General features: G+C 46.1%; 2 protein-coding genes across 3 annotated transcripts in view; one reads left to right on the forward strand and one right to left on the reverse strand.

The window, feature by feature from the left end:
* The window catches only part of CALD1 (caldesmon 1), a 710639-nt gene that overhangs the window by 327773 nt on the left and 357557 nt on the right, over window positions 1-25309 (forward strand). The gene's annotated exons all lie outside the window — the stretch shown is intronic.
* IAPP (islet amyloid polypeptide) lies at window positions 1679-19778 on the reverse strand. Its single transcript, XM_060244600.1, has 3 exons — window positions 19686-19778; window positions 19425-19562; window positions 1679-1926 (listed from the first exon to the last, which is right to left on the reverse strand). Exons 1-3 carry the CDS (start codon window positions 19763-19765, stop codon window positions 1755-1757), a joined length of 390 nt encoding a protein of 129 aa, XP_060100583.1. The 5' UTR covers window positions 19766-19778; the 3' UTR covers window positions 1679-1754.

A 25309-nucleotide genomic window follows, 5' to 3' on the forward strand; every position in this document is an offset into this window, starting at 1 on the left:
TCTCCTTGTCAGTCTGGTGGGGGGATTCGGGGAGTGTTCCGGGGGCAGGCGGAAACACTGCAAGACATTGGGGGTGGAATTCTAGCAGGAGCTCCTTTGCATATTAGGCCACACCCCCCTGATGTACCCAATCCTCCAAGAGTTTACAAAAAAAGAGCCTTATAAGTTCTTGGAGGATTGGCTACATCAGGGTAGTGTGGCCTAATGTGCAAAGGAGCTCCTGTTAGAATTCCAGCCCTGTGTGACATCCCCAACATGATGATGTCACTTGGAAGTTTGCCATGAAACCAGAGCATCCCCTGCTCAATGCCCCTGACATGACTACTTAAGGGAGGGGCTTCCCCTACCAGCCAGCTGGTCCACAGTGGGGAGAAGCCCCTGAAACCACTGGCGACACTAATCAGATGTAGAAATACCAGCCTTCAGGTGGGCCCTGGGGGTATTCTGGAATTAGAGCTTATCAGTTCTGCTGGTTAAAATGGCTGCTTTGGAGGATGAACTCTATGACATTGTGCCCCACAGATCAGTCCCTGTTCTCTCCAGGCTCCATTCCCAAATCTCCTGAAGTTTCCCTTCTTGCAGTGCCAGATTAAACCCCGTGGAGACCCCTAGGCAGTCAAAGTCTTGCCCCCCCCCTCGCAAATTATCTCAGAGTCTGAGCGCCCAACTCGCCGCCCACAGCCCCCGTTGCAGCCTGCAGGCACCTTCTTAAAAGCCCCTTTGACTAAGCTGAAGGGGAGAGGCAGAGAGAGGCAAACTTGGCAACAACGCCAGCAGCAGCTACACCGAACAAGTTGGGTAAAGAGCAGCTCAGTTGCTGGCTGCATGTGCAGACTGGGAGGGCTGCAAGCAGGGGGGAAACCAGGGGAGAAAAGCCAGCCCAGGGTCCCTAAAGGCGTGGGGGCCCATAAACCAGTGCCTACTTGGCCTAATTGTTAATCCGGCTCTGCCTTCTTGGATCTAACAACCCCACCCCACTTTCCCCTGCCAATGGCTGGGAGGCACTTGGAAACTCTACTCGAATGGCAGTCTTGTTAAACTGAAAATAGCTAATCATGGGAGCATGGCTGAAGGCAGATCTCACTGGTTGAAAACTGTTCTACTCCAGTAGAATTACAAAGAGGTACACCTCACATTTTGTCTTTTCAGTCTTTTTAATTTAAAAAAACACCCCCAAACTGGTTGCAATTTACATTTTGGATATTTATAGCCTGTGGACGTGAGGTTTATTTTCTTTTCAATGGAAGGATTATCACAAGCACATAGATCATAGGAGTGTTACCACTTCAAAACGCTAGGCATGTTATCCCACATGCATAGCGGAATGACATCCATGGGGTCGCAAAACAGAAATGGCTCTTTCATACAAACGAAATAACGCACTTTCAATCCAGTTTCGATGTACTTTGCAACTGGGTCTTGCTGTGTGAAATGGCAAAATCCACTTGCAAACGGTCGCTGATGTGAATTTGAAACTGTATTATTTCGCATGTGTGAAAGCACCCAAAAACTCGCAAAAGGAAAACAAGGCACTGTTCAGAATAAAAAGGGAGGCCATGACCAAAGGGGATGCGGGCTGCCCAATCCTCAAGCTGTTTGCTCTTACGGCAACTTCATTGAAGCAAAGAAAAATTGTATGGAGGCCTTAGGGGTGGTGGTGGTGGGGGGGTCAGGACGTTGTACATAAAAATTGGGGGCGGGGAGGAAGGGTCGGTATTCCTAATGAGGATTTCAGCCATTGCTGTTGCAAGACGTTAAAGTTGTAGATAGTTAGGAGGTTCTCTGTCTCTTTTGCCATAGGTGTTGGATCCTACGTTGGTCGGCGAGTAGATTGTTCCGAAGGTATTGCTGGAACGGACTAAGAAGTCAGCCAAGCGCTGAGTGACACAGGTGGCTGTGTTGCACTTCCGTTTCTCCAAGCGGTGACTGCAGAGGCAGAAAGAAAAACAGAAAAATCACCATGAAAAGCTGGCAGCAAGCCCTCCGATTGCCGTTGCCTGTTGTTCGTGACTGAAGGTCTTCATGATCGATCGCTCTATGTGGGAAAGGAAGAATAGAGGGGAAGGAGCTGCTTTGGGGAGTTTTGCTGGGAAGCAAGATAGCAATCTCGCCCATGAAAACTTGGCTGTTGAAAGGACCTTTTCTGGAGCTGACAAGCTGGTTTATTTGGTATTGCTGTTACCGCTGATTTGTAATGCATCTATTTTTGCATTTGTCATTATTTGATTTTGTTGTACCCACGTGTCTTTTGATAGACACAGACAGGCAAACAGGTTGGGCAGTGACTCCACCTTATGTACCTGGCAGGGTGGGAAAGCCTTTATTGGTAGGGTTGCTAGCTGTGGGTGGAGAAATATCTGGATTTGGGGGGGGGTATGGTGGAGCCTGGGGAGGGTGGGGTTTGGGGAGTGGAGGGACTTCAGAAGCGTACAATGCTAGAGAGTCAATTCTGTCACAGGTTTCAGGGGAAAAAAGACATTACTCCAATTACCGCCACCTATCCAGGCAGGTCTAACCAATTTTATTCCACTTTCCTTTTAGCTGATTCCCAGGGCTTTGTTTGTAGCAGGAGCTTCTTTGCATATTAGGCCACACACCCCTGATGTAGCCAAGCCTCCTGGAGCTTATAGTAGGCTCTGTAATACTGGAGAGCCAGTTTGGTGTAGTGGTTAAGTGTGTGGACTCTTATCTGGGAGAACCGGGTTTGATTCCCCACTCCTCCACTTGCACCTGCTAGCATGGCCTTGGGTCAGCCATCGCTCTGGCAGAGGTTGTCCTTGAAAGGGCAGCTGCTGTGAGAGCCTTCTCCAGCCCCACCCACCTCACAGGATGTCTGTTGTGGGGGAGGAAGGTAAAGGAGATTGTGAGCCGCTCTGAGACTCTTCGGAGTGGAGGGCGGGATATAAATCCAATATCTTCTTCTTCTTCTTCTTAATAAGAGCCCTGTAAGGTCTTGGAGGATTGGCTACATCAGAGGTGCGTGACCTAATATGCAAAGGAGCTCCTGCTACAAACAAAGCCCTCTTGATTCTTGTAATGAAATTACAGCCAAGGTAGCAAGATTTTGTGCCACAGCCAGCTTAATCAGATAGAAGATTATTGCCTCTTTTAAGACATGCTAAATATATTTTAATTTTATTTTATCTGTCTAAGTTCTCTTCTGTATGTATAGCTTAGCCATGTTTATGTAGTTAATGCATATGTTATACATCAGGGGTGGCCAATGGTAGCTCTCCAGATGTTTTTTGCCTACAACTCCCATCAGCCCCAGCCATTGGCCATGCTGGCTGGGGCTGCTGGGAGTTGTAGGCAAAAAACATCTGAAGAGCTACCGTTGGCCACCCCTGTTATATAGTAATGTACTGCTGAATCTTGGATTGTAATAATAAAACTATACTGTACAGCTATCCGCCCTCCAAAGCAGCCATTTTCTCCAGGTGAACTATCATCTAGAGATCAGTTGTAATAGTGGGAGATCTCCAGGCCTCATATGGTTGCCAAACCACTCTGGTGGCATCGGGGGTCATCCCACTCCAAATCCCCAATGCCCCACACCTATCAGCTGGTTGGCAAGGTAAACTTACCCCTGGTGTGGTCATCCAATGGCCCATCCAGTCCAACACTCTGGGCGTTTTCGCACTCACCTTCAAGTGGTGCGACCACCCTCCTCACGCCGGCGGATCTGCAGGGATTTCGCACCAGAAGCGCCGGCGCACCCAAAAGAGCCGGCGACTTCCGTCGCGAAACCAGCTCAAACGTTTTCCTGCTTCTTGGCGGTTTCCGTTTGAGCTGGTTTCGCGACGGAAGTCGCCGGCTCTTTTGGGTGCGCCGGCGCTTCTGGTGCGAAATCCCTGCAGATCCGCCGGCGTGAGGAGGGTGGTCGCACCACTTGAAGGTCAGTGCGAAAACGCCCTCTGTGTCACACAGTGGCCTAAAAAACCCAGGTGCCATCAGGAGGTCCACCAGTGGGGCCAGGACACTAGAAGCCCTCCCACTGTGCCCCTCCCAAGCACCAAGAATACAGAGCATCACTGCCCCCAGACAGAGAGCTCCAACAATATGCTGTAGCTAATAGCTACTGAGGGACCTGGCGACCCTAGGGCCACACCTGGAGATTGGCAGTCATATTTATTGGAGATTACAAATTATTCTGACCTAGATGGCTCAGCCAAGCTCAATCTCATCAGAACTCAGAAGCATGGGATGGAGAAAGTAGAGAAAGAAGTACTTTTCTCTCTTTCTCACAATACAAGAATATATAATTTTTTTTGCCACTGTGTGACACAGAATGTTGGACTGGATGGGCCATTGGCCTGATCTAACATGGCTTCTCTTATGTTCTTATGCTAAGCAGGGTCAGTCCTGGTTAGCATCTGGATGAAAAGCCACAGGGAAAGTCCAGAACATAAGGACATAAGAGAAGCCATGTTGGATCAAGCCAATGGCCCATCCAGTCCAACACTCTGTGTCACACAGTGGCCAAAAAACCTAAGTGCCATCAGGAGGTCCACCAGTAGGGCCAGGACACTAGAAGCCCTCCCACTGTGCCCCCCCAAGCACCAAGAATACAGAGCATCACTGCCCCAGAGTTCTAACAATACGCTATGGCTAATAGCCACTGATGGACCTCTGCTCCATATGCTTATTCAATCCCCTCTTATAAGAACATAAGAGAAGATAAGAACATAAGAGAAGGGTTGCTGTAAAGAAGGAGGAGGAGGAGGAGATTGGATTTGTATCTTGCCCTTCACTTGGAGTCTCAGTGTGGTTTATAATATCCTTTCCCTTCCTCTCCCACAGCAGACACCCTGTGAAATAGGTGGAGCTGAGAGAGCTCTCCAAGAACTGCTCTTGAGCAGAACATCTCTGGGAAAGTTATGACTGACCCACTCTGGCAGGTGCATGTGGAGGAGGAGTGGGGTATCAAACCCAGTTATCCCAGATAAGCGACTGCATACTTAACCACTACACCAAACGGGCTCAGAGGCAGGTGAGAGCAAATCAACTCTGTCTCTTGATCACCATAAATCAGCTGTGACTTAAAGTCGCTTTCTACCACCAAGAATGGAATTAAAGTTATAAACAAGGAGCTAAATCTAGATTTTACTTTAAAAAAATCCCAGCCACACATTCATTCAAGTCAAACAGGGAAAATGAAGCAATCCATATGTGAACTCAGATAATATCCGGAATGTCATTTATTTCTTCTGTAGAACTTTGCACTCTCTGGACATCTGGTGCTGTGTTTGAAGTGCTTTTGGACTTTATCTTGGTTAGTTTATTAACCTTGAAAGAGGCTGTTTTTAACTTGAGCATCTGTTAACTAACCATCACAGCAAGGTACCCATTTTTGCTGACTCACACTGCACCAGTAAAGAGACAGAAGATTCTGCAAGACCTTCAGTTGATCTAAGAGCCAGCCACGTCACAGAGACCTGTTCTCTGCTTCCTTTCTGTTCCAGTTTCATCCTATATGACTGCCCAAGGACTATAGCTGTACTTGTTCTATATTGCTCTCTATCTGTCAGTCTGTCTATCCATTCGCCAAGACACAGCTGACTTACGGTGACCCCGTAGGGCTTTCAAGGCAAGAGATGTTCAGAGGTGGTTTGCCATTGCTTGTCTCTGTATAGCAACCCTGGACTTCCTTGGTGGTCTCCCTTCCAACCCTGCTTAGCTTCTGAGATCTTATAAGATCAGGCTAGTCTGGGCTATCCAGGCCAGGGCTCGCTATCCAGGTTATGTCTTTACATAATTTTATAATGCTCAGTTCTGCCTGTATTCTTGAAATATATGCATGCTTTTTAATGTTAGAGACCCTATTCTGTTACAAGTCTATATACTGTCTATTTCTGCAAGTATGCTCCTGCTATATAATTTCTGCATCATTTAGAATGGTGTGTATGTTAAAGCACTGTTTCAGAAATCTTTCAGATTTCTGCTTATTTTCAGATTTCTGCCATCCAAAGTTATCCTCTAGTCAAAAAAGTAGGATTCATCTAAGGCAGGCAATGTCCTTATAATCTAAAAAATATTTATTGATTTGTTTTAAGTGGTAGAATAGCAGAAAGACCTGTCTACCCCAGTGTCAAAAAAGACCTTCACCAATTCACTGGAATTTTCTGTTCAGCACATCATAAAAAAATCTGTGAATTCTATGAACTGGAGCAAAGCTACATATTTCAGTCCAACACCAAAAGTCAGTGGAGTTCCTTCTGGTCTTAAGGATGTCTTTTACACTCTTTACTATTTGATTTGAAAACGGAAACCCTTGCTCAAGCCAAGCCAACAAAATGAGGGCGTTCAAGGTATTGGCATGCAATGGTCATGATGAACCCAAAATACTTTTCTGTGTGGATGATGATCAACTCTCACTTTCCCAACCAGAATCTTGGAACTTCTCGTAGATTCAGTCAGGGCTTTTGTTGTAGAAAAAGCCCAGCAGGAATTCATTTGCATGAATGACACCAAGCCTGTTGGAACTGCATTCTTGTGCATTCCCGCTCAAAAAATGCCCTGGATTCAATAGATCAGCCATACCAGACAATTGTTGAGATAGAAAATTCACTTGAATAGAACATGGGCTCTTGGTCCAAGGTGCACTTTACTGGTATAATGATCTGATCATTTAGATGGATCTCAAAGTACAGAGCTAGATTCAACTGAACTGTGAACAGAACAAATTCAGGGAACAGATCTCCTCCCCCCTTCTGTGTTCCCTTTGCAGCTTCCTGTGTCTGTCAAAAACTGTTCCTGTAGCTTGTGGAAACTTCTGTGATTAAGGTTGCCAAGTCCCCCGCAGCCTCTGGCCTCTGATACCATAAAGTTTTCCTTCCAAATTGCTAGAGTTTCTGGGAAAACCATAGAATTTTCCTGGAAGCTCCTAGAGAGGCCAGCACGTGACGTCGCTGGTGGGATGACGTCACTTACGAGTGACGTCATCATGTTGGCGATGTCAGGAGGGGATCCTCCTGCCAGCCCACTGCAGGCTGGCAGGTTGGGGACCCCCAAAATGGGAGAACCCGTGCCCCGCCTGGGAGTTTGGCAGTCTTGTCTGTGATTGTCTCTTGTTAAAAATTTAAACCCTGCAGTATTCTTATGGAAATTCACTTTGGATGGTTTCAATCAACCTGATGTGAATTAAGAGCTAATTTGATTCAGGATACAATCTAACACCATTAAAATGGAAGGTTGACCCCTGACCTGGATAGCCCAGGCAAGCCTGATCTCATCAGATCTTGGAAGCTAAGCAGCATTGACTCTGGCAAGTACTTGGATGGGAGACCTCCTTGGAACACCAGCAGTTGGGAGGTGGGGCAGGCTTTATCCAGCCACTTCCCTAAATATCCTCCAAGCCCCCAATTAGGGATTGGTCACCAGATGTCACCATGACTTCCAGGTGCACACACATACACACTCATACATGCACACACACACATGCAAAGAAGGAGAAGGCTGAATAGTTGCTGAATAGGATGTGACATATTTGATATAAAACAGGGTATTTCATGTTCACTATTCTCCTAAACTATTTTTTTAAACTATAAACATTTAAGAGTATAATAAATGGCAAAAACGTATCAATTGACAAACAAGTCTTGTCCTTATAGCCTAGGAATAACTAATTCCAAAAGCCATCAGGAAAGATGTCATTGATATAATTATTGCTTTGCTTAAAGGTATAATTCTCATTGACAGTGCTGGTCCTATGCAGTTATGACCTTCGAAGCTCATTGACGTGGAATTAGAATGGTGTAATTCTGCTTAGATTGGCACAGTCCACCACTTTATTCAGGATGCATTTGTATAATCTAGAAGCTTCCAAAGTTTGCCATATCTTCGACTAGCAAAGCATCCTTTGTAATAAAGCATAATATTTCACAGTTCTGCAAATCCCTCTTTGTACCTATAATTCAATTTCAGCACCTATAACTGAAAGACCTTTTACATCTGCTCATCAAAGGCCAAATCATGTATTACAGGATGGATAAATTAAAGATATTAAGTACAATCTGGCCTTTTTGGGAAACGGTTCTCCAATTGATTTTTCTTACTGATTTTGCTGAAATTTAGCAAAAGCTCTTCCATTCTCTCTCTCTCTCTCTCTCTCGAATTTACTATTTTCCCACTGTGATAAAATTCAATGGGGCTAAAAATATGTTGATTAGAAACACATTTTAAAAAAATCTGTTGCCACATACACTGCAGACTAAAGAATTTTTTAATCAATGCATTTAACAAACTAGGCTTGCAACTGTTTGTGTTTTCTGAACATGTGTGTGCGCCTTTAAATCTCAAGAGGAAAGCTGCAGGGGGCAGGGTGAGCAGATAGAGCCTGGTGACTCTCAGTCCCTCTGTTTGTTTGGAGGAAAACTCTACCCCTTAGGCTGTTCTTTTGTTTTCTTGAATAAGTTGGTTGAAATACAGCAGATGGTTACATTCAGCAACATGAGCAAACTGCCCTGGTGAAATCACAAAAGTGTGTGTTTGCTAACTATGTATTTTGGCTGCTTTGTGAGAAAGTGTGTGTGTTCACTTCCATTTAGTGGAAGTGTAGCTGCTGGGGATCAGGAAATGAAGCTTGTATTCAGGGGAACTGCACTGCTGTATTTTTAAAAATTTATTTCAGGGAATGGGAAAGTCTCCTGGCTCCATCCCCAAAGTCTCCAGATATTTTGTGAGTTGGACCTGGTAACCCTAATAGACCAATGGTGTGACTCCAGGTTAAGGCAGCTTCATATATTCACTCTCTCTAACAGTGTTAGAACTTGACACGGTCAAAATAAATGAATTAGCAGTAGGCGCCCCCTACCCACACGCCAGCTGGTCCGTGCCGCCTCTTTCTCCCACCTGAGACTCAGGCGGAGGAAAGAGGTGGCTCAGCCTTGTTCTCAGGCTGCCTCTCCTTCAAGAGGAAGCAGCTGGAGAGTGAAGATGAGACACTGCACTACCTCCTTCCCCCGCCCTGGGGGCTTTGGGGGTGGAGCCAGGAACAAGGGTGTGACAAGCATAATTGAACTCCAAGGAAGTTCTGGCCATCACATTTAAAGGAACCACACACTTTTTAAAATGCCTTCCTTCCACAGGAAATAATGAAGGATAGGGGTACCTTCTCTTGGGGCTCATAGAATTGGACCCCCTGGCCCAAGCTTTTTGAAACTTGGGGGGTATTTTGGGGAGAGGCACAGATGTTATGCTGAAAATTAGGTGCCTCTACATCAAAATGCAGCTTATCCAGAGCCCCAGATACCTGTGGATCAATTCTCCATCATTCCCTATGGGAATAAGTCTCCATAGGGAATAACAGAGTTCCCAGTAGACATTTCCCTCCCCCACCCTGCTTTCTGATGACCCTGAAGCGGGTGGAGGACCTCCAAATCGAGGGATCCCCTGCCCCCACCTTAGGATTGGAAACCTAGCCCGCCCCCTCCCCTACCTTCCCCAGCACCGTGCTGTGTTTCTCCCCCTCCCCCGCGGGCAGAGGAGCGAGGAGGCTCAAAGGAGTCAGCCCTACCTGCTTCGGCAGGAACTGGGCTGATTCTAAGTTGGAGGAGGAGGAGTTTCGCCCCTCCCTCACTTCTGAAAGTGAGGGGGGGGGAAGCCTCCTTCAGCGCGCTGTTCAAATAACTTAGAATCAGCCCGGGCCCTGCCGAAATGGTAGGCCTAATCGCCACTCCCCCGTGTGATCAGAGGGGCGCCGCAACGAGGCTCGGGCAGTTTCCACAGGGCCCGGACTGATTCTAAGTTATTTGAATAGTGCGCTGAAGGAGGCTTCTCCTCCCTTGTCACTTCCCGAAGTGAGGGAGGGGCCGAAACTCTTCCTCCTCCAGCCTGCTCTTAAAAAAAGTAGAATCAGCCCAGTTCCTGCTGAAGCAGGTACGGCTAACTCCTCCAAGTCTCCTTGGTCCTCTGCTCATGTGGGCAGGGGAGGCGGGGGCAGAACGTGGCGCTGGGGAGGGGAGGGGGCGGGCCATGGTGGGGAGCAGAGCCTCTTTGTGTGTGGGGGATGGAGTGTGGCACCGGTTTGCGGCACTGCGAAGGGCAAGTGGAGTGGCGGCGGGGAGGCAGAGGACAGGGAGTGGCTGCCTGGTTGCTAAGTGGTACCGGTCCGCAGCCCGGGGGTTGGGGACCCCTGTTATAGAAGATTCAGATGTCTTTATAGCATATTTGGACAAGACTCTTTTCCATCAGCATCCTCGAAGGATCCTTGGTCTCATCCAGGATACACAAGGCAGGGGACACTCCCCCCCACTCCCCCGTCCTTTATCACAGGCAGAAAATCTCATTGGACCCAACCAAGTATCAGTATTAATGCTATGAGTATAGCTGCGATTTAGATGCAATTTGTCAACGCAGCGCCTTTCTCCGGCACCTCCAGAAAAGGATAATTATAGTATCGTCATGTCATTAAGCGGCAACAATGACTCAATGTTTACCTTTCAGGTGAACTTTGAAAAGGTTATTTAGAGCAATTGCTGATATCATGACAACGATTAGCATGACAAGCGATGCCTTGCTCCTTTGAGTGACTCCTGCGGCTGTGGAAGTCCCCCCTCCCCACCCTGCTGAATGGCTCCTCTTCCCCTGGGACCTGCTCCGTTGTCTTCCCCTGATATTTGCTGCCATTTCAATTGACAAACACACAGAAGAGTTTGTTGCTCTCTGTAGATAGTTTCAGAAGGCAGCCATGTTGGTCTACAGTAGGGTTGCCAAGTCCGATAAGAAATATCTGGAGACTTTGGGGGTGGAGCCAGGTGCAAGGGTATGACAAGCATGATTGAACTCCAAAAGGAGTTCTGGCAATCACATTTAAAGGGTCCGTGCTCCTTTTAAATCCCTTCCTACCATAGGTAATAATGGAGGATGGAGCATCTTCTTTGGGGGCTCACAGAACTGGACCCCCTGGTGCATTTTTTTTGAAACTTGGGGGGGGGTGTTTTGAGGAGAGGCATCAGACACTATGCTGAACATTTGGTGTCTCTACCTCTAAAAACAGCCCCTCTGGAGCCCCAGATATCTATGGATCAATCCGCTATTATACCCAATCTATCTCCATAGGGAATCTATCTCCACAGGGTATAATGAAATGCCCAGCAGCAATTTCCCTCTTCCTGCCTCTTTCAGATGACCCTGAAGAGGGTGGAAGGCCTTCAAACCACCCCACCTGTGGATTCCCCTGCTCCACCTGGGGGGCGGGGTTTAGAACAGCTAGATTTGAGTCCGTTAGCACTTAGAGACCAACAAGATTTTTGGGATAGGAGCTTTCTTTCTTCTTTTTAAGTATTTTTGTTTGAGCGTGTGTATGTGTGTTTAGTCTGCTTTCACGCCAGGAAGTCATGGTGACCTCCAGCTCTCCCTAATGGGACTTGGACATTTTTCAGAGAGGTGGCTGAATCAAGTTTGTCCCTGCTCAACTTCTGGTTGAAGGCAGAAGTAGCTACATCTGTATTTTCACTTATGGGTTGCCCCACAGAATCATAGAGTTGGAAGGGACCTCCAGGGTCATCTAGTCCAACCCCCTGCTCATGTGAGCTCCTGCTGAATTCAAGGCCTGTCCACAGCCAATGTGGCACAGGGGTAAGAGTGTTGGACTCTGATCTGGGAAACCCAAGTTCAAAGTCTCCCTCTGCCACGGATGCTTGCTGGGTGATCTCAGGCCAATCACGCTCTCCCATCCTAACGTGCCTTCATAGGGCTTTTGCACAAATCAAATGGAGGAGGTGAAAAGTTATAAGCCGCCTTGGGTACCCATTGGTTGGACTAGATGACCGTTCCAACTCTATGATTGTATGAATTTGTACCCCACCTTTCTCCTCAATCGGGTCCCAAAGCAGCTTCTAATTTTCTCCTTTTCTCAATTTTTTATCCTCAAAAAACCCAAAGCAACATGTTAACTAGGTTATGCTGAGAACGTATAACTGATCCAAGATTGCCCAGCTAGCTTCTTTCATGCAATTGCCGCAATGTCTAGTGTTATCCTCCATTGCAGGAGAATATGGACATTCATTCATATTTCAAGAATTGTTTGGCAGGAAATGGCACCAGACCCGGATTCATTCAGTCACATTTTAAAAGCATGTTAAAAAGGTAAAGGTAGTCCCCTGTGCAAGCACCAGTTGTTTCCGACTCTGGGGTGACATTGCATCATGACGTTTTCACAGCAGACATTTTATGGGGTGGTTTGCCATTGCCTTCCCAATCATCTACACTTCCCCCCAGCAAGCTGGGTACCCATTTTACCGACCTCGGAAGGATGGAAGGCTGTGTCAACCTTGAGCTGGCTACCTGAACCCAGCTTCCGCCAGGATCGAACTCAGGTTGTGAGCAGAGAGCTTTGACTGCAGTACTGCAGCTTTACCACTCTGCGCCACAGGGCTCCTCAAAAGCATGTTAAGGGTATTTAAATATGTTATTTTCCCATCTAGTGTCTGAAAGCTGGCCTGATCTTGGATCATCAAATCTTGGAAGTTAAGCAGGGTCAGCCCTGGTTAGTATTTGGATGGGAGACTACCAAGGAAGTTCAGGGTTGCTATGCAGAGGAAGACAATGGCAAACTACCTCAGTTAGTCTCTTGTCTTGAAAACACTATGGAGTCAGCTGCAACTTGATAGCACTTTGCAAACACACACCCCCATGTTCATCTTCAGACTGCTCCACGTGCCAATAGAAGGTAAGTTATGTTTGCACCAGATCTTTCCAAACTGTCACTGAGGGGAGAGATATATGGGGATTTGCATTTTGGGGGAGGCAGGGTCAAGTTTTAATAACTGACATATTTTTACCATCAGCATTACAAAGACATTTTGTTAATTGATCTTTTTACATCTCAGGTGTTCCTATTCTTGCGCAGGTGTTGAGTTCACGCGCTGTCTTCAGCTTCACCAATGAGATCACTAATTATCAAGATTCTCTAGGATTTGCATGAGTGGTAATTTGCATTTGTGTGGGTGAGAACTGCCTCTCTACCTTCCCTTGTCAGGAGAGTGTCACATATTCCCAGTGCTCCTCTGCGGCTGAAGGATGAACTAGAGATTGGGAGAGACACACAGCTACCGCTGAAAACTGCAGCCATGAGCCCATTTCTTTTTAACCCTTCTTTCCTGCAAGGCTTGATGGCACAGTTATTCAATTTCCTCATTGCAAGTGGTAGCCTGAGAGGCAGAATTAAAGTGGGATAATCTAGCTGTTTTGTTACTGTCCATGAGGTTTTCTTGGCAAGGATACTGGAGTGGTTTGCCATTTCCTTCTCCAGTGGATCACATTTTGTCTCGGTTCTCAGCTGTGGCCTGTCCATCTTGGGTGGCCCTGCATGGCATAGCCCACAGCCTCACTGAACCGCGCAAGCCCCCTCGCCACATTAAGGCAGCAATCTATGAGAGGGAAAGGTAAAGGTAGTCCCCTGTGCAAGCACTAGTCGTTTCTGACTCTGGGGTGATGTTGCTTTCACAACGTTTTCACGGCAGACTGGTGGAAGACAGGAGGGCCTGGCGTGACTTTGTCCATGGGGTCGCAAAGAGTTGGACTCAACTGTGTGACTGAACAACAAGCTTTGGATAGAAGAAGAAGAAAAAGAAGAAAAAGAAAAAGAAGAAAAAGAAGAGTAGTAGTAGGAGATTGGATTTATACCCTGCCCTTTACTACCGAAAGGAGTCTCAGAGTGGCTTACAATCTCCTTTCCCTTCCCCTGCCCACCTGTAGGTAGGTGGAACTGAGTGAGTTCTGAGAGAACTGCTCTTGAACAGCTCTGAGAGAGTTATGACTGACCCAAGGCCACTCCAGCAGGTGCATGTGGAGGAGGAGTGGGGAATCAACCATGGTTCTCCCAGACCACTACACCAAACTGACCTAAGCACATGCATAGGCCACCAAGGGAAGGGAGGCACAACAGAGAGGCTTTTTGCTTATATCGCTTATTTCTATTTAGTGTTAAATGAATAAATAACACTGCTATTTTGTGTTAAATAAATAAATACTGAGTGTTAAAAGATAGTGCTATTTAGTGTTAAATGAATAAATGTCTTGCAGCCATTTAAATCTAATCACTGGTTTTGCTTGCCTTGTTTTGAAGGGGAGTAATCAAAAGTGAAGGGTTAAATGGCTACTCATCTGCCATTTAAACCTAACAGCTGATTGGCAAACCTCACAACTCATCTGTCAAGTTTAAATGGCTGGCCCTGAACCCACCAAATCGGACCAGCCACAGGTCTGGTAAGTGTTCAGGGAAGGTACCTTCCCCAAACATCTGTTTGTGAACTCTGAATCAGCCCAAGTTCGGGTTGAATTTCATGAACTGGTTCATGCCCATTTCTAATAAACCTCATCTCTTTTTCAGAAATTTAAAAACCCACAAAAGCTGTTGCAGTAATTAGGACCTCACATTCTAAACCAGGGATAGCCAAACTTTCTTACCATAAGGCGCACATAAAATAAATGTCAGATGTTTGAAAGCCACAAGATGTAAGGAAGGAAGAAAATAGTTATGGGGAGGGGGGAGGGAGAAGTGGCAAGAAAGCAACTTTAACTTTAAATACATTCTCCTAGCCACCAGCTGGCTTGGCTTGGATAAGTGATTTAAAGAGAGAAATGCCTTCTCTAAGCCAGTCAATGGAGCTTTACGGCCTTCAAGAGCCAGACAATATGAGCGAAAGAGCCATATGTGGCTCCTGAGCCGCAGTTTGGCCATCCCTGTTCTAAACTATTAAATGTGGCCTCAGTTCCTTTGGCAGGAAGTTTGCAACCATCTGGAAGAGTAGAAGCTACCATTTAGCTAGGCCTTAGCCAGGTATGTCATTCTGTGGAATTCCAAATATCTTTGGTGGCATTTAAAGGTATTTAAAGGCATTTAAGGGCCAATGGGAATGATCCCAATGTCATTTCTATGTTACTTTGTAGGGCTTAGAGTTGACAGACATTTTTTGGACACCCCCCCCCTACTCCGCCCCTCCAGAAGACTTTACAGGGCAGGGCATGAGGAAACGTATATTGTCAATGCATTACTTCACTTCCAGCTAAAATCTGGAAGTGATATCACCAGCACTCTACGGTTTTGCTGATCTGTAGAGAGTTGGTGACATCACTTCCAGTTTTTATCCAGAAGTGATGTTGACACATCGACGATGTCCTCTTCTCCCTTCCCCCCTACACTCATTCTCCTAGAACTCTTGGAGTTATATTTAATATCCAGAGAACAGTACCTCTGAAAGGGAACTGTAGAACCTCATACATTCCTTTAATTGCTGTAGTGACTAATAGTAATGGAGGAGGTTGAAATGAACCATTTAGAGAAGCAGAAATTTTTTTCTTGCAAGTCAAGAACAAAAAAGAAAACAAAAACAGCACTGAAGCTTCATACTATGAAAGGGTTAACTACCATGCAAAAATATAAATCAGGAGTCAGCAACCTTTTATAAACAGCCAAACCAGGGCTTTTGGGGTAGTAGGAACTCCTTTCATATTAGGCCACACAACCTTGATGTAGCCAATCCTCCAGGAGCTTACAGGGCTCTTAGTACAGGGCCTACTGTAAGCTCCAGGAGGATTGGCTACAGCAGGGATGTGTGGCCTAACAGGCAAAGGAGGTCCTGCTACCAAAAAAGCCTTGAGCCAAACTATATCAAAATTCACAGCAGATGATCAAGAAACAGCCAGTGTGAGAGAAGAACTATTTGCTTAACTGAAAACCTTTACCTTAGCACAGGAGTCACCAACATGGTAACTGTTGGGCACCATGGCATCCATCAACACCTTTCCTGTTGTTAGGGTTGCCAATCCCCAGGTGGGGGCAGGGGATCCCCCGGTTTGGAGGCCCTCCCCCCTCTTCAGGGTCATCAGAAAGCGGGGGGAGGGGAGGGGAGGGAAATGTCTGCTGGGAACTCTGTTATTCCCTATGGAGATTTATTCCCATAGAAAATCATGGAGAATTGATCCGTGCGTATCTGGGGCTCTGGGGGGGCTGTTTTTTGGGGAAGAGGCACCAAATTTTCAGTATAGCATCTAGTGCCTCTCCCCAAAATACCCTCCAAGTTTCAAAAAGATTAGACCAGGGGGTCCAATTCTATGAGCCCCAAAAGAAGGTGCCCCTATCCTTCATTATTTCCTATGGAAGGAAGGCATTGAAAAGGTGTGCCGTCCCTTTAAATGTGACGGCCAGAACTCCCTTTGGAGTTCAATTATGCTTGTCACAGCCTTGATCTTGGCTCCACTCCTAATGTCTCCTGGCTCCACCTCCAAAGTCTCCTGGCTCCACCCCAAAGTCGCCAGATATTTCTTGAATTGGACTTGGCAACTCTACCTGTTGTCCATCAAGTATTTTTAGAAAATTGGCAGGGTCAGGGGGGTTGACTAAAATTGCAGTCTCCTTAAACTCACATAGGGATGCCAGCCTCCAGATGGGACCTGGGGATCCCCTGGAACTACAGCTAATCTCTAGACTTCAGAGATTGGTTCCCCTGGGTAAAATGGATACTTTGGAAGGTGGACTCTATGGCATTGTACTCCATTAAAGTCCCTGTCCTTCTCAGCCTCCATCTCCAGGAATTTCCCAAACCTGAATCTGGCAACCCTAAATCCCTCAGTCCCCTTCCAGTGGCTGGAGGACCTGGCAACCCTAGTTCACGTAGACAAAATTGAGCGGATGCAGGAGAGAGCAACGAGGATGATCAAGGGCCTAGAGGAAGAATCCTATGAGAAAAGGCTGAGGGCTTTGAGAATGTTCAGTCTGGAGAAGAGGAGATTGAGGGGGGACATCTTTAAATATTTGAAAGGCTGTCATTTAGAGGAGGGCAAGAGCTGTTCCACTTGGCAGCCGAGGATAGGACCTGAAGCAATAGGCTCAAATTACAAGCAGAAATGTACTGGCTGGATATTAGGAATTTTTTTTTTACAGTCAGAGTAGTTTAGAGGTGGAACCAGCTGCCTAGGAAGGTGGTGAGCTGCCCTTCATTGGCAGTCTTCAAAACGCGGCTGGATGATTATTTGTTGGAGATGCTTTAGGCTGATCCTGCATGGAGCAGGGATTGGACTAGATGATCTGTATGGCCCCTTCCAACTCTATAATTCTAGACCAGAATAAAGGAGGAAGAGAAAGTGTGCATACCCAAAGTGTGTGTGGGTTTTTTTGTTCAAGTCACGGCTGATTTATGGCAACACAACCAATGGGATTTCCAAGGCAAGAGATTTTCAGAGGTGGTTTCCCATTGCCTGCCTCCATGCCACAACCCTGGTATTCCTTGGTGGTCTTCCTTCTAAATACCAACTAGAGTTGACCTTGCTTATCTTCCGAGATCTGATGGGAATGGGCTGGCCTGCGCTATCCAGGTCAGGTCTCAATGATCCCAAGATGGTGAAAACTTTCCTTAATAGCACACTATACCTTACATTTTTGCAGGAGGTGTGTAACCATTTACTATTCTTCGTGCATACTTAGGTTTTGCACAGAAGGAAAGGTATGTGAGGAAAATATCTGCTTCTATGATACTGTAGGAATTAACATTTGGGATCATTGCATGGCACCATTTCCATTCCTGTATAATTGTTTCTTTGTTTTGTAAAACAATAATCCTTAATATGGGCTCATCTTTTGTTGCCACGAATTACTGTCATTGTCAGATAAAACTCATTCATCTGCATCCCTCTAAAATTGTCTTCTGCCAGTCGGGGAAGACATTTTGTTTTATTTGGCATGCCACCCTCCCATGTCAAATGTTCCCTCTAAACTGCAGAGTCTTGTGAGCAACAATTCTACTTTATGAGCTACTGGCATTAAAGTTGTGGAATACTACATAAATTAGTGTGCTCTGGGTTATCCTTCCTTAGCTAAGATAAACATGTGTGATCTGGAGGCTAAAAATCTGTGAGCTAGCTCATGCTAACTCAATCTGGAGGGAACACTGCCCATGACTCTTGTTGGCCCCCCTCACTGGTTGTGTTGTAAGGGATGCCAGCCTACAAGGATCTCGGGAACCCCCAGAATTGCAGCTCATCTCTGGACCAGTGTTTCCTCTAAGCTGAGCTGGTGTGAGCTAGCTCACAGATTTTTAGCCTCCAGCTCACACATTTTTGTCTTAGCTCAGGAAGGATGGCCCCAGAGCACAGTAATTTATCCAGCAGCTCACAACTTTAATGCCAGTAGCTTGCAACTTTAATGCCAGTAGCTCACAAAGTAGAATTTTTGCTCAAAAGACTCTGCAGCTTAGAGGGAACATTGCTCTGGACTACAGAGATCAGTTCCCTTAGAGAAAATGGCTGCTTTGGAGGGTGAATTCTAGAGCATTGTACCTCACTGAGTCTCTGTCCCCTCTGGGCTCCATTCCCAAATCTCCAAGAGCTTCCCAACCTGGATCCAGCAAACAGTGGGAAGTGTGCAGGGATTTATTTTTGTAGAAAAACCCAGCAGGAACTCATTTGCATATTAGCCCACATCCCTGACATCACCATCATTGCACACAGGGCTTTTTAGTAGGAAAAAGTCCAGCAGGAACTCATTTGCATACTAGGCCACACACCCTGGATGCCAAGCTACCTGGAACTGCGTTCCTGTGTGTTCTTGCTCAAAAAAAGCCCTTTGGGGAAGTATGTGAGAAACAGAGGCTTCCTCTGCAGAGCTTTCATTGGTGCCCTCCCACCCAAGTGCCAGTCCTGCTTACATTCAAGATATGACGAGATTGAGTTGTGCCATGCCATTTTCCCTCCCATTTGAATGGAAAGAAGAAGACTGCAGATTTATACCCTGCCCTTCTCTCTGAATCAGAGACTCAGAGTGGCTTACAATCTCCTGTATCTTCTCCCACAACAGACACCCTGTGAGGTGGGTGGGGCTGAGAGTTCTGACAGAAGCTGCCCTTTCAAGGACAACTCCTGCGATAGCTATGGCTAACCCAAGGCCATTTCAGCAGGTGCAAGTGGAGGAGTGGGGAATCAAACCGGATTCTCCCAGATAAAAGTCCACACACTTAACCACTACACCAAACTGGCTCTCCAAACCACAACACCCAACTGGAGGCATGGAATTGTTTAAAATATATATATATATATATATATATATATATATATATATATATATATATATATATATATATATATATATATATATATATATATAAAAAAAATCTGAAGAAGTACAGGAGGATTAAAATCTGGGGAGAGGTTCGGCATTCAGTTTACTGGCTGCCTACAATAGAAGCAAGGGTCTCTAAAATACTGGTTATAAAACGATTCCATTAGTGGAATGGCACTGTACCAACTGACTTTGGGGTAGCTATATCGGAAGACTAGTGCAAGCTGTCTATTGAGACAGGCATGATCTCTGAAAAGAACTGCAGAACTCTAAATACAAAAAAGGAGAGAGAAATCTGACACAAACAGCATATATTGTCCTGGAGACACATTTTACATTTCAATCAAAAGCAATCCGAAAAAACGGCTACCTTTTGGGCTTGACTGTTTCTTCTCCCAGGGGAGCTCCGTTCAGTTCTATGAAGCCAGTACTTCTTGAAAGGGCAGGCAAGAGCCATTCTTGTCTGTTGGGAGTCCCCTCAGAGAAATCCTCAGCCAAGGAGAGCTGTCTTTAATCAGAAAAAGAGAAAGCAAAAACTGTTTCATGCTACAGCGTATATGGCGTAAGCAAGCAGTGGAACTCCGAACAGATCTCTCCTTGCAAAAGGAGGGTAGGCGCACTGGTTACTTACCTCTTGACCGGTGTCGCTTCCAGGGAATTTAAAGTAATTGATAAGAAGATGAAAAGAAAGGGTCCTTTGAGGCTGCGCATTTCTCTTTTGGAAGTTTCTGAGGGGGGAAAAAATCACAAGGCAAAAACTTGAGTTTTAGTCACACAGTTAGCTATGCATGCTGAAGAATAACCATCATAGTACCCCAAATAAAGTAGAATATTCCAGCAAAATTAGAAAGAAAAATGCTCCAAGTTGTTTGAAACAACATCAAAATGTTCTCTTTTCAACATAAAGAATAAAAAACTCCCTAGTTCTAGCAAAAATAACTCAAATGGCACCTAAATGGCACCTTAACAAGATTTTATTCCAGCCTAAATTTATGTGGACTGGAGCCCGCTATCATTTCTTGTGATTTGCCCAAATGTTTATTTTTGTTTTGTTTTTTAAAAAAACCCTCACCTTTTTTCTAGTTAAACCAGACAAATCACATTTGCTGTGGAGTTTTTTCCTCCTTTCCCCTACTTCATTTTTCAGAGCTTTAGAATACCAACAGCAAAAACTGAAGTGATGTTGTTACCTTTTGGCGGTTGAGGAATTTAGCTGAAGAAATCCCAACAAATTCTGCTTTCGAAGAAAGAAAATCCACGATGATTCTCACTTGCTTCTGACTGTGGAGAACCCTTTCCCTCCACCTTCCTTGCTAGCAGGCTGGCTCTTATATACTCTTCACACCTTTCTCTGCACTGACATCAGGTAGTACAGAGAGAGAGAGAGACCCTGTTATTAATTTCTCTCTCTACAGATAGAAAGCAACCCAGAAAGGAGCAGAGGCTGATGGGTCATCACTACATCACTACAGCAAATTTTAGGCGAGCCCATTCAGGAAGCACTCATTGAAGAGGTCGTAATGAAAGAAGGCGGTGTGATACAAGCACCAGTACCACTGTTTCAAGATTCCTAATAAGATGCTGAGGTAACTGTTGCTGTAAGCATCAACAGCAACTAAATGGGGTAACAATAAAAATTAGGAAGGAAGTGAAATGAAGGATGCAAAAGAACCAACTTTGAGTCCAGCATCACATTTAAGACCAACAAAGTTTAATTCTGGGTATAAGCTTTTGTGAACAGACACACTTCTTCAAATATATTGAACAGATTTCCTCAAAACTTACACATAGGTAGAGAGAGTGTGAGAGGAGTTAGTTGTCAGGAAGGGCTAGTTGCATAAGTAACTAGCCACTTGAAGGACACAAAACTGCTGAAATACCCAGACACAGGCATTTTGTGAGGAAGCAACCCACAAACTTAGTTGGATAGAAGTTACCAAAAAGAAAATTAAACAGGCTGAATTGCAGAACATAGTGTAGTGCTTAGAGTATTTCAGATCTGGCAGATCCAGGTTCAGTGGAGAGCTGCTTGGGTCCTCATGGGAGGGGGGCAAAATTGCGACAAATAAAATTAATCCAATAATAAAGTGTTGTATTTACAGAGCGTTTTCTCTGAATCCACCCCAAAAACTTTTCATATACTATATCTTAATCATCCTTCTACAAAAGACCAATTTGACTATCCTCATATGACTCCTGAGGAGAGACCAAGAAATGAGACTTCCGTTTCAGTTTTAGATCACATGATGTGAGATGTTTCTTCAACTGTCATTAGCAGTCAAGGGATGGGGCTGCGCATGTGGGAAAGCTCAGTGACCAGGCTTGTGGGGTTTCATTCAAATTGGGACCATAGCACTTGGGGATAAAGTACTTACGCCTTTCCCCTGCATTTCCAACCTGAAATAGCTCTAGGGAAGTGGTGTTTGCCCTGAAAACTTTTTACTTCACCAGGACATGTGGAACATCCCCCAGAGTCTTCAGGCCTGAAAAAATAATATGGAGAATGGGGGTGTAGATACTTCTCATGTGCCAAGGTCCTGATCCAGATAGGGCCCCACACACCTGGAAGTGGAGTTCAGAAGAAGGAGGAGGAGGAGATTGGTTTTATACCCTGTCCTTCACTACCCAAAGGAGTCTCAGAGTGGCTAACAATCTCCTTTCCCTTCCCTTCTCCACAACAGACACCCTGTGAGCAATGTTCCCTCTAAGCTGCAGGGTCTTGTGAGCAAAAATTCTACTTTGTGAACTACTGGCATTAAAGTTGTGAGCTACTGCATACATTATTGTGCTCTGGAGCCATTTTTCCTGAGCTAAGAAAAATGTGGGAGGATAAAAATCTGTGAGCTAGCTCACACTAACTCAGCCTAGAGGGAACACAGCCTGTGAGGCAGGTGGAGCTGAGAGAGCTCTAACAGAAACTGCTCTTCAGAGGTGTGGAAATTCCTTGCGATTTGGTGGTGGCACTAGTGGAGCTTTGGAAGGGGGGTGGGATTTGGGAAGGGGGGGAACCTCAGTGACTTATAATGCCACAAAACCCATCCTCCAAAGCAGCCATTTTTCTCCATGAGAAATGATCGTTGTAATCTGGAGACAAGTCATAATTCTAGGGGATTTCCAGTTCCCATTTGGAGGTTGGCAACCCTAGCTGGTATAAATCAAACTGCTTCATGTTTGTGGTGGAGATCTGGTGTTTAAATGGCATAGGGAACATCTCTTCCGCCCACTTGGCACAGGTAAAGGCCAGACTGCGTCTTCAGCCACTGCACAGAGGTGAGGAATGGTGGAAGGAAAAGTGACTTCTTTCCATTCCTGTTTATTCTACATTGGCCCCTTCAGTTTCTCTCCCACCCACTGGGGAAAAGATATGGGTATTCAGAGCTTTTTTTTTTTTTTTAGAAAAAGCCCAGCAGGAACTCATTTGCATGTTAGGCCACCCCCTGACATCACCATTGTTTTGCACAGGGCTTTTTGTAGAAGCCCAGCAGGTACTCATTTTCATATTAGGCCACACCTCCTGATGCCAAGCCAGCCGGAACTGCGTTTCTGGGTGTTCCTGCTAAAAAAAAAAAAGCCTGTGGGTATTTTTCCGTTTTCCCCAGTATTTGGGAAAGTTGACAAACTGAAATGCCCAAGTATTTCTGCTTTTTATCTTGAGATTCTTAACCAGTGTGCTGCAACAACCATAGAATCACAGAATAACAGAGCTGAAAGGGGGCAGGGGTTTTTCCCTGCCAGGACCCACAGGAGTGGAGTTCTGGGCTGGCCCAACCCACCATGTAGCAGCCACGTGCTCCCAGGCCAGGCGATGTGGCCTAATAGTCAAATGAGCTCCTGCTGAGCTGTTTCTAAAAAAGAAAAGAAAAGCACTGGAAGAACCATGCAGACCATCTAGTCCAACCCCCTGCTCAATGCAAGATTAGCCTAGAGCAGGGGTGGCCAAACTGTAGTTTGAGAGCCACATGTGGCTCTTTCACACATATTGTGTGGCTCTCAAAGCCCCTACCAACCCATTAGCCAGCTGGGAGAAGCCATTTCTCTCTTTAAATCACTTCTCCAAGCCAAGTCAGCTGGTGGCTTAGAGAATGCATTTAAAGTTGCTTTCCGCCTCTCTCTTCCCCTCCCATCTATTTGCTTTAACATCTGACATTCATGTCTTGCGGTTCTCAAACATCTAAGGTTCATTCTATGTGGCTCTTATGTTAAGCAAGTTTGGCAACCCCTGGCCTAGAGCCAGGACCAGATCTACATGTTTTCTGAGGGGGCAGTAATTAAAAAATGGTGCCCCTTATGGGCCATTCTACCTTATGGGTCCATAGAATACAATGGACTCCATACCCAATTTGGTGCCCCCCTCCATTGGCACCGGGGCAAGCACCCCCCTCTGCCCTCCTAGATCCGGTCCTGCCTAGACTACCCCTGGCAAGTGTTTGTCCAGCAGCTGCTTCAAGACTGCCAGTGAGGGGGAGCTGCCCACCTCCCTCGGTAGCTGATTCCAGTAACAACGTATTTGGGTCTAAGTTCTGCCTAAGTTTCCATCAACATGTCTCACGCAAAGCAGTCAGGATTCCATTCGCAGCCACCGCCAACACATACACACATAAGTACACATACGTCTGAAAATTGCAGAGGGGGGAAAAAAAGAATGACAACTAACCTTTGTCTTAAGGCGCTCTTTGGAGTTTCAGATGAGGCTTCCTTGACAGTTCTGCTATTAATAGCGGCTTTTTCTCATGGTCTGAAAAAGCAGAGCTGAGCCCAACTGGGAATTGGAGATGTTCATAATAGTTTTCTGCCGGCAGCAAAGGCAGGAAATAAATACATAAATAATAATAATACTAAAACACCGCACAGTCATTCGTGGAGGTGGATGTATGTTGCTAGGAATGAGTGTAACACTTTGTACTTCTCCACTTCCCTGGGCGGTAGGAAGTGCCAGGGTGCAGGCAGAAATACATCTCTCTCCCCCCCCACCCAGTTTGAAAATGGAAATAATCTTTTGAGTTTGGGGTCCACAGGAAAAAAAACATGTCTGGCAGAATGAGCTTCTGCTACAATGGCATTCTAGATGACTGAGATTGATTCCCCACTTGTCCCCAAGGCCAGCGCATGGGAGTAGGCGACGTAGGCAATTGCTGAGGGCACCAGCTCCCAACAGGGGTGGAGAGCGGGCACCCGCTCCCCACTCACACCATTCCTGAGCCTCCAACTGGACGCTGAGAAACAACAGCACTTTCAGTCCTTGTCACACATTCTTTCTAGGCACTGAGGGGTCAGAGGAACTTCCCCAGCCCCTCAGTGCCAAGAAACAATGGCACTTTCAGTCCTCGGCACTCTCCAAACTCAGAGACCGCCAAGGACTGAAAGCGCCGCACATTCTTTCTGGGCGTTGGGGGGGGGGGGGTTGGAGGAGCTCCTGAGCCCCTCAGTGCCCAGAAACGATGGCACTTTCAGTCCTTGCCGCACATGGGTGCTGAAGGGTTGAAGGAGCTTCTCCAGCCCTTCAACGCCCAGAAACAATGGCGCTTTCAGTCCTCGGTGCTTTCCAAACTCGGAGAGTGCTGAGGACTTAAAGTGCGGCATGCTCCCCACATGCTGAGGGGTCAGGGAAGTTCCTCCGACCCTCAGCACCAGAAACAATGGCACTTAAGTGACTGAGATGATGGCATCTCCTCTGGGTGACATCATCATGCCGCATGTCCACTTTGCGCGCGTGCAAAAATTTTTCCCTGGTGGGAGTGGGGGTGGGCGTGCATTGGAGTTCTGCCTTGGACAGCAGAACCCCACGTGCCGCCCCTGCTCGTCTCAATCTCATGCTCCTCTTCTCCGGAGGGCTTCCTTCCAATTTCACACAAGCTGCCCTGGGGCTGCAACTCGCTCTGCCTCTTTCACGCGGCAAGCAGAAACTAGTTTTTAGTGGATCTTGCTTGCTATGCAAAAGAGGTGGAGCAAGTTGCAGCCTCGGGGCAGCTTGTGTGAAATCAGACAGAAGCACTGTGGATAAGAGGCGCATGAGACCAGGACAAGGTTAGTGGGGAATTGGTCTGATTGTGTTGGGACTTGACTGCATAAAGTACTTGTTTCCCACCTGTTCAACCTGTACACTTGAAGCTCACCCATTTAGTGCAAAAGGCAAAATGGGGGAAAGGAGAATGATGCTGTAAGTCACTTTGGGTCCCATTGGGAAGAGAAGCAGTGGATAAATGTCTCGATAAATAAATAACACACTTTTCACAAGGAAACCAACTCTGTTGTTTC

The sequence above is a fragment of the Heteronotia binoei genome, chromosome 8 (assembly GCF_032191835.1).
Source record: "Heteronotia binoei isolate CCM8104 ecotype False Entrance Well chromosome 8, APGP_CSIRO_Hbin_v1, whole genome shotgun sequence".
Classification (NCBI taxonomy): domain Eukaryota; kingdom Metazoa; phylum Chordata; class Lepidosauria; order Squamata; family Gekkonidae; genus Heteronotia; species Heteronotia binoei.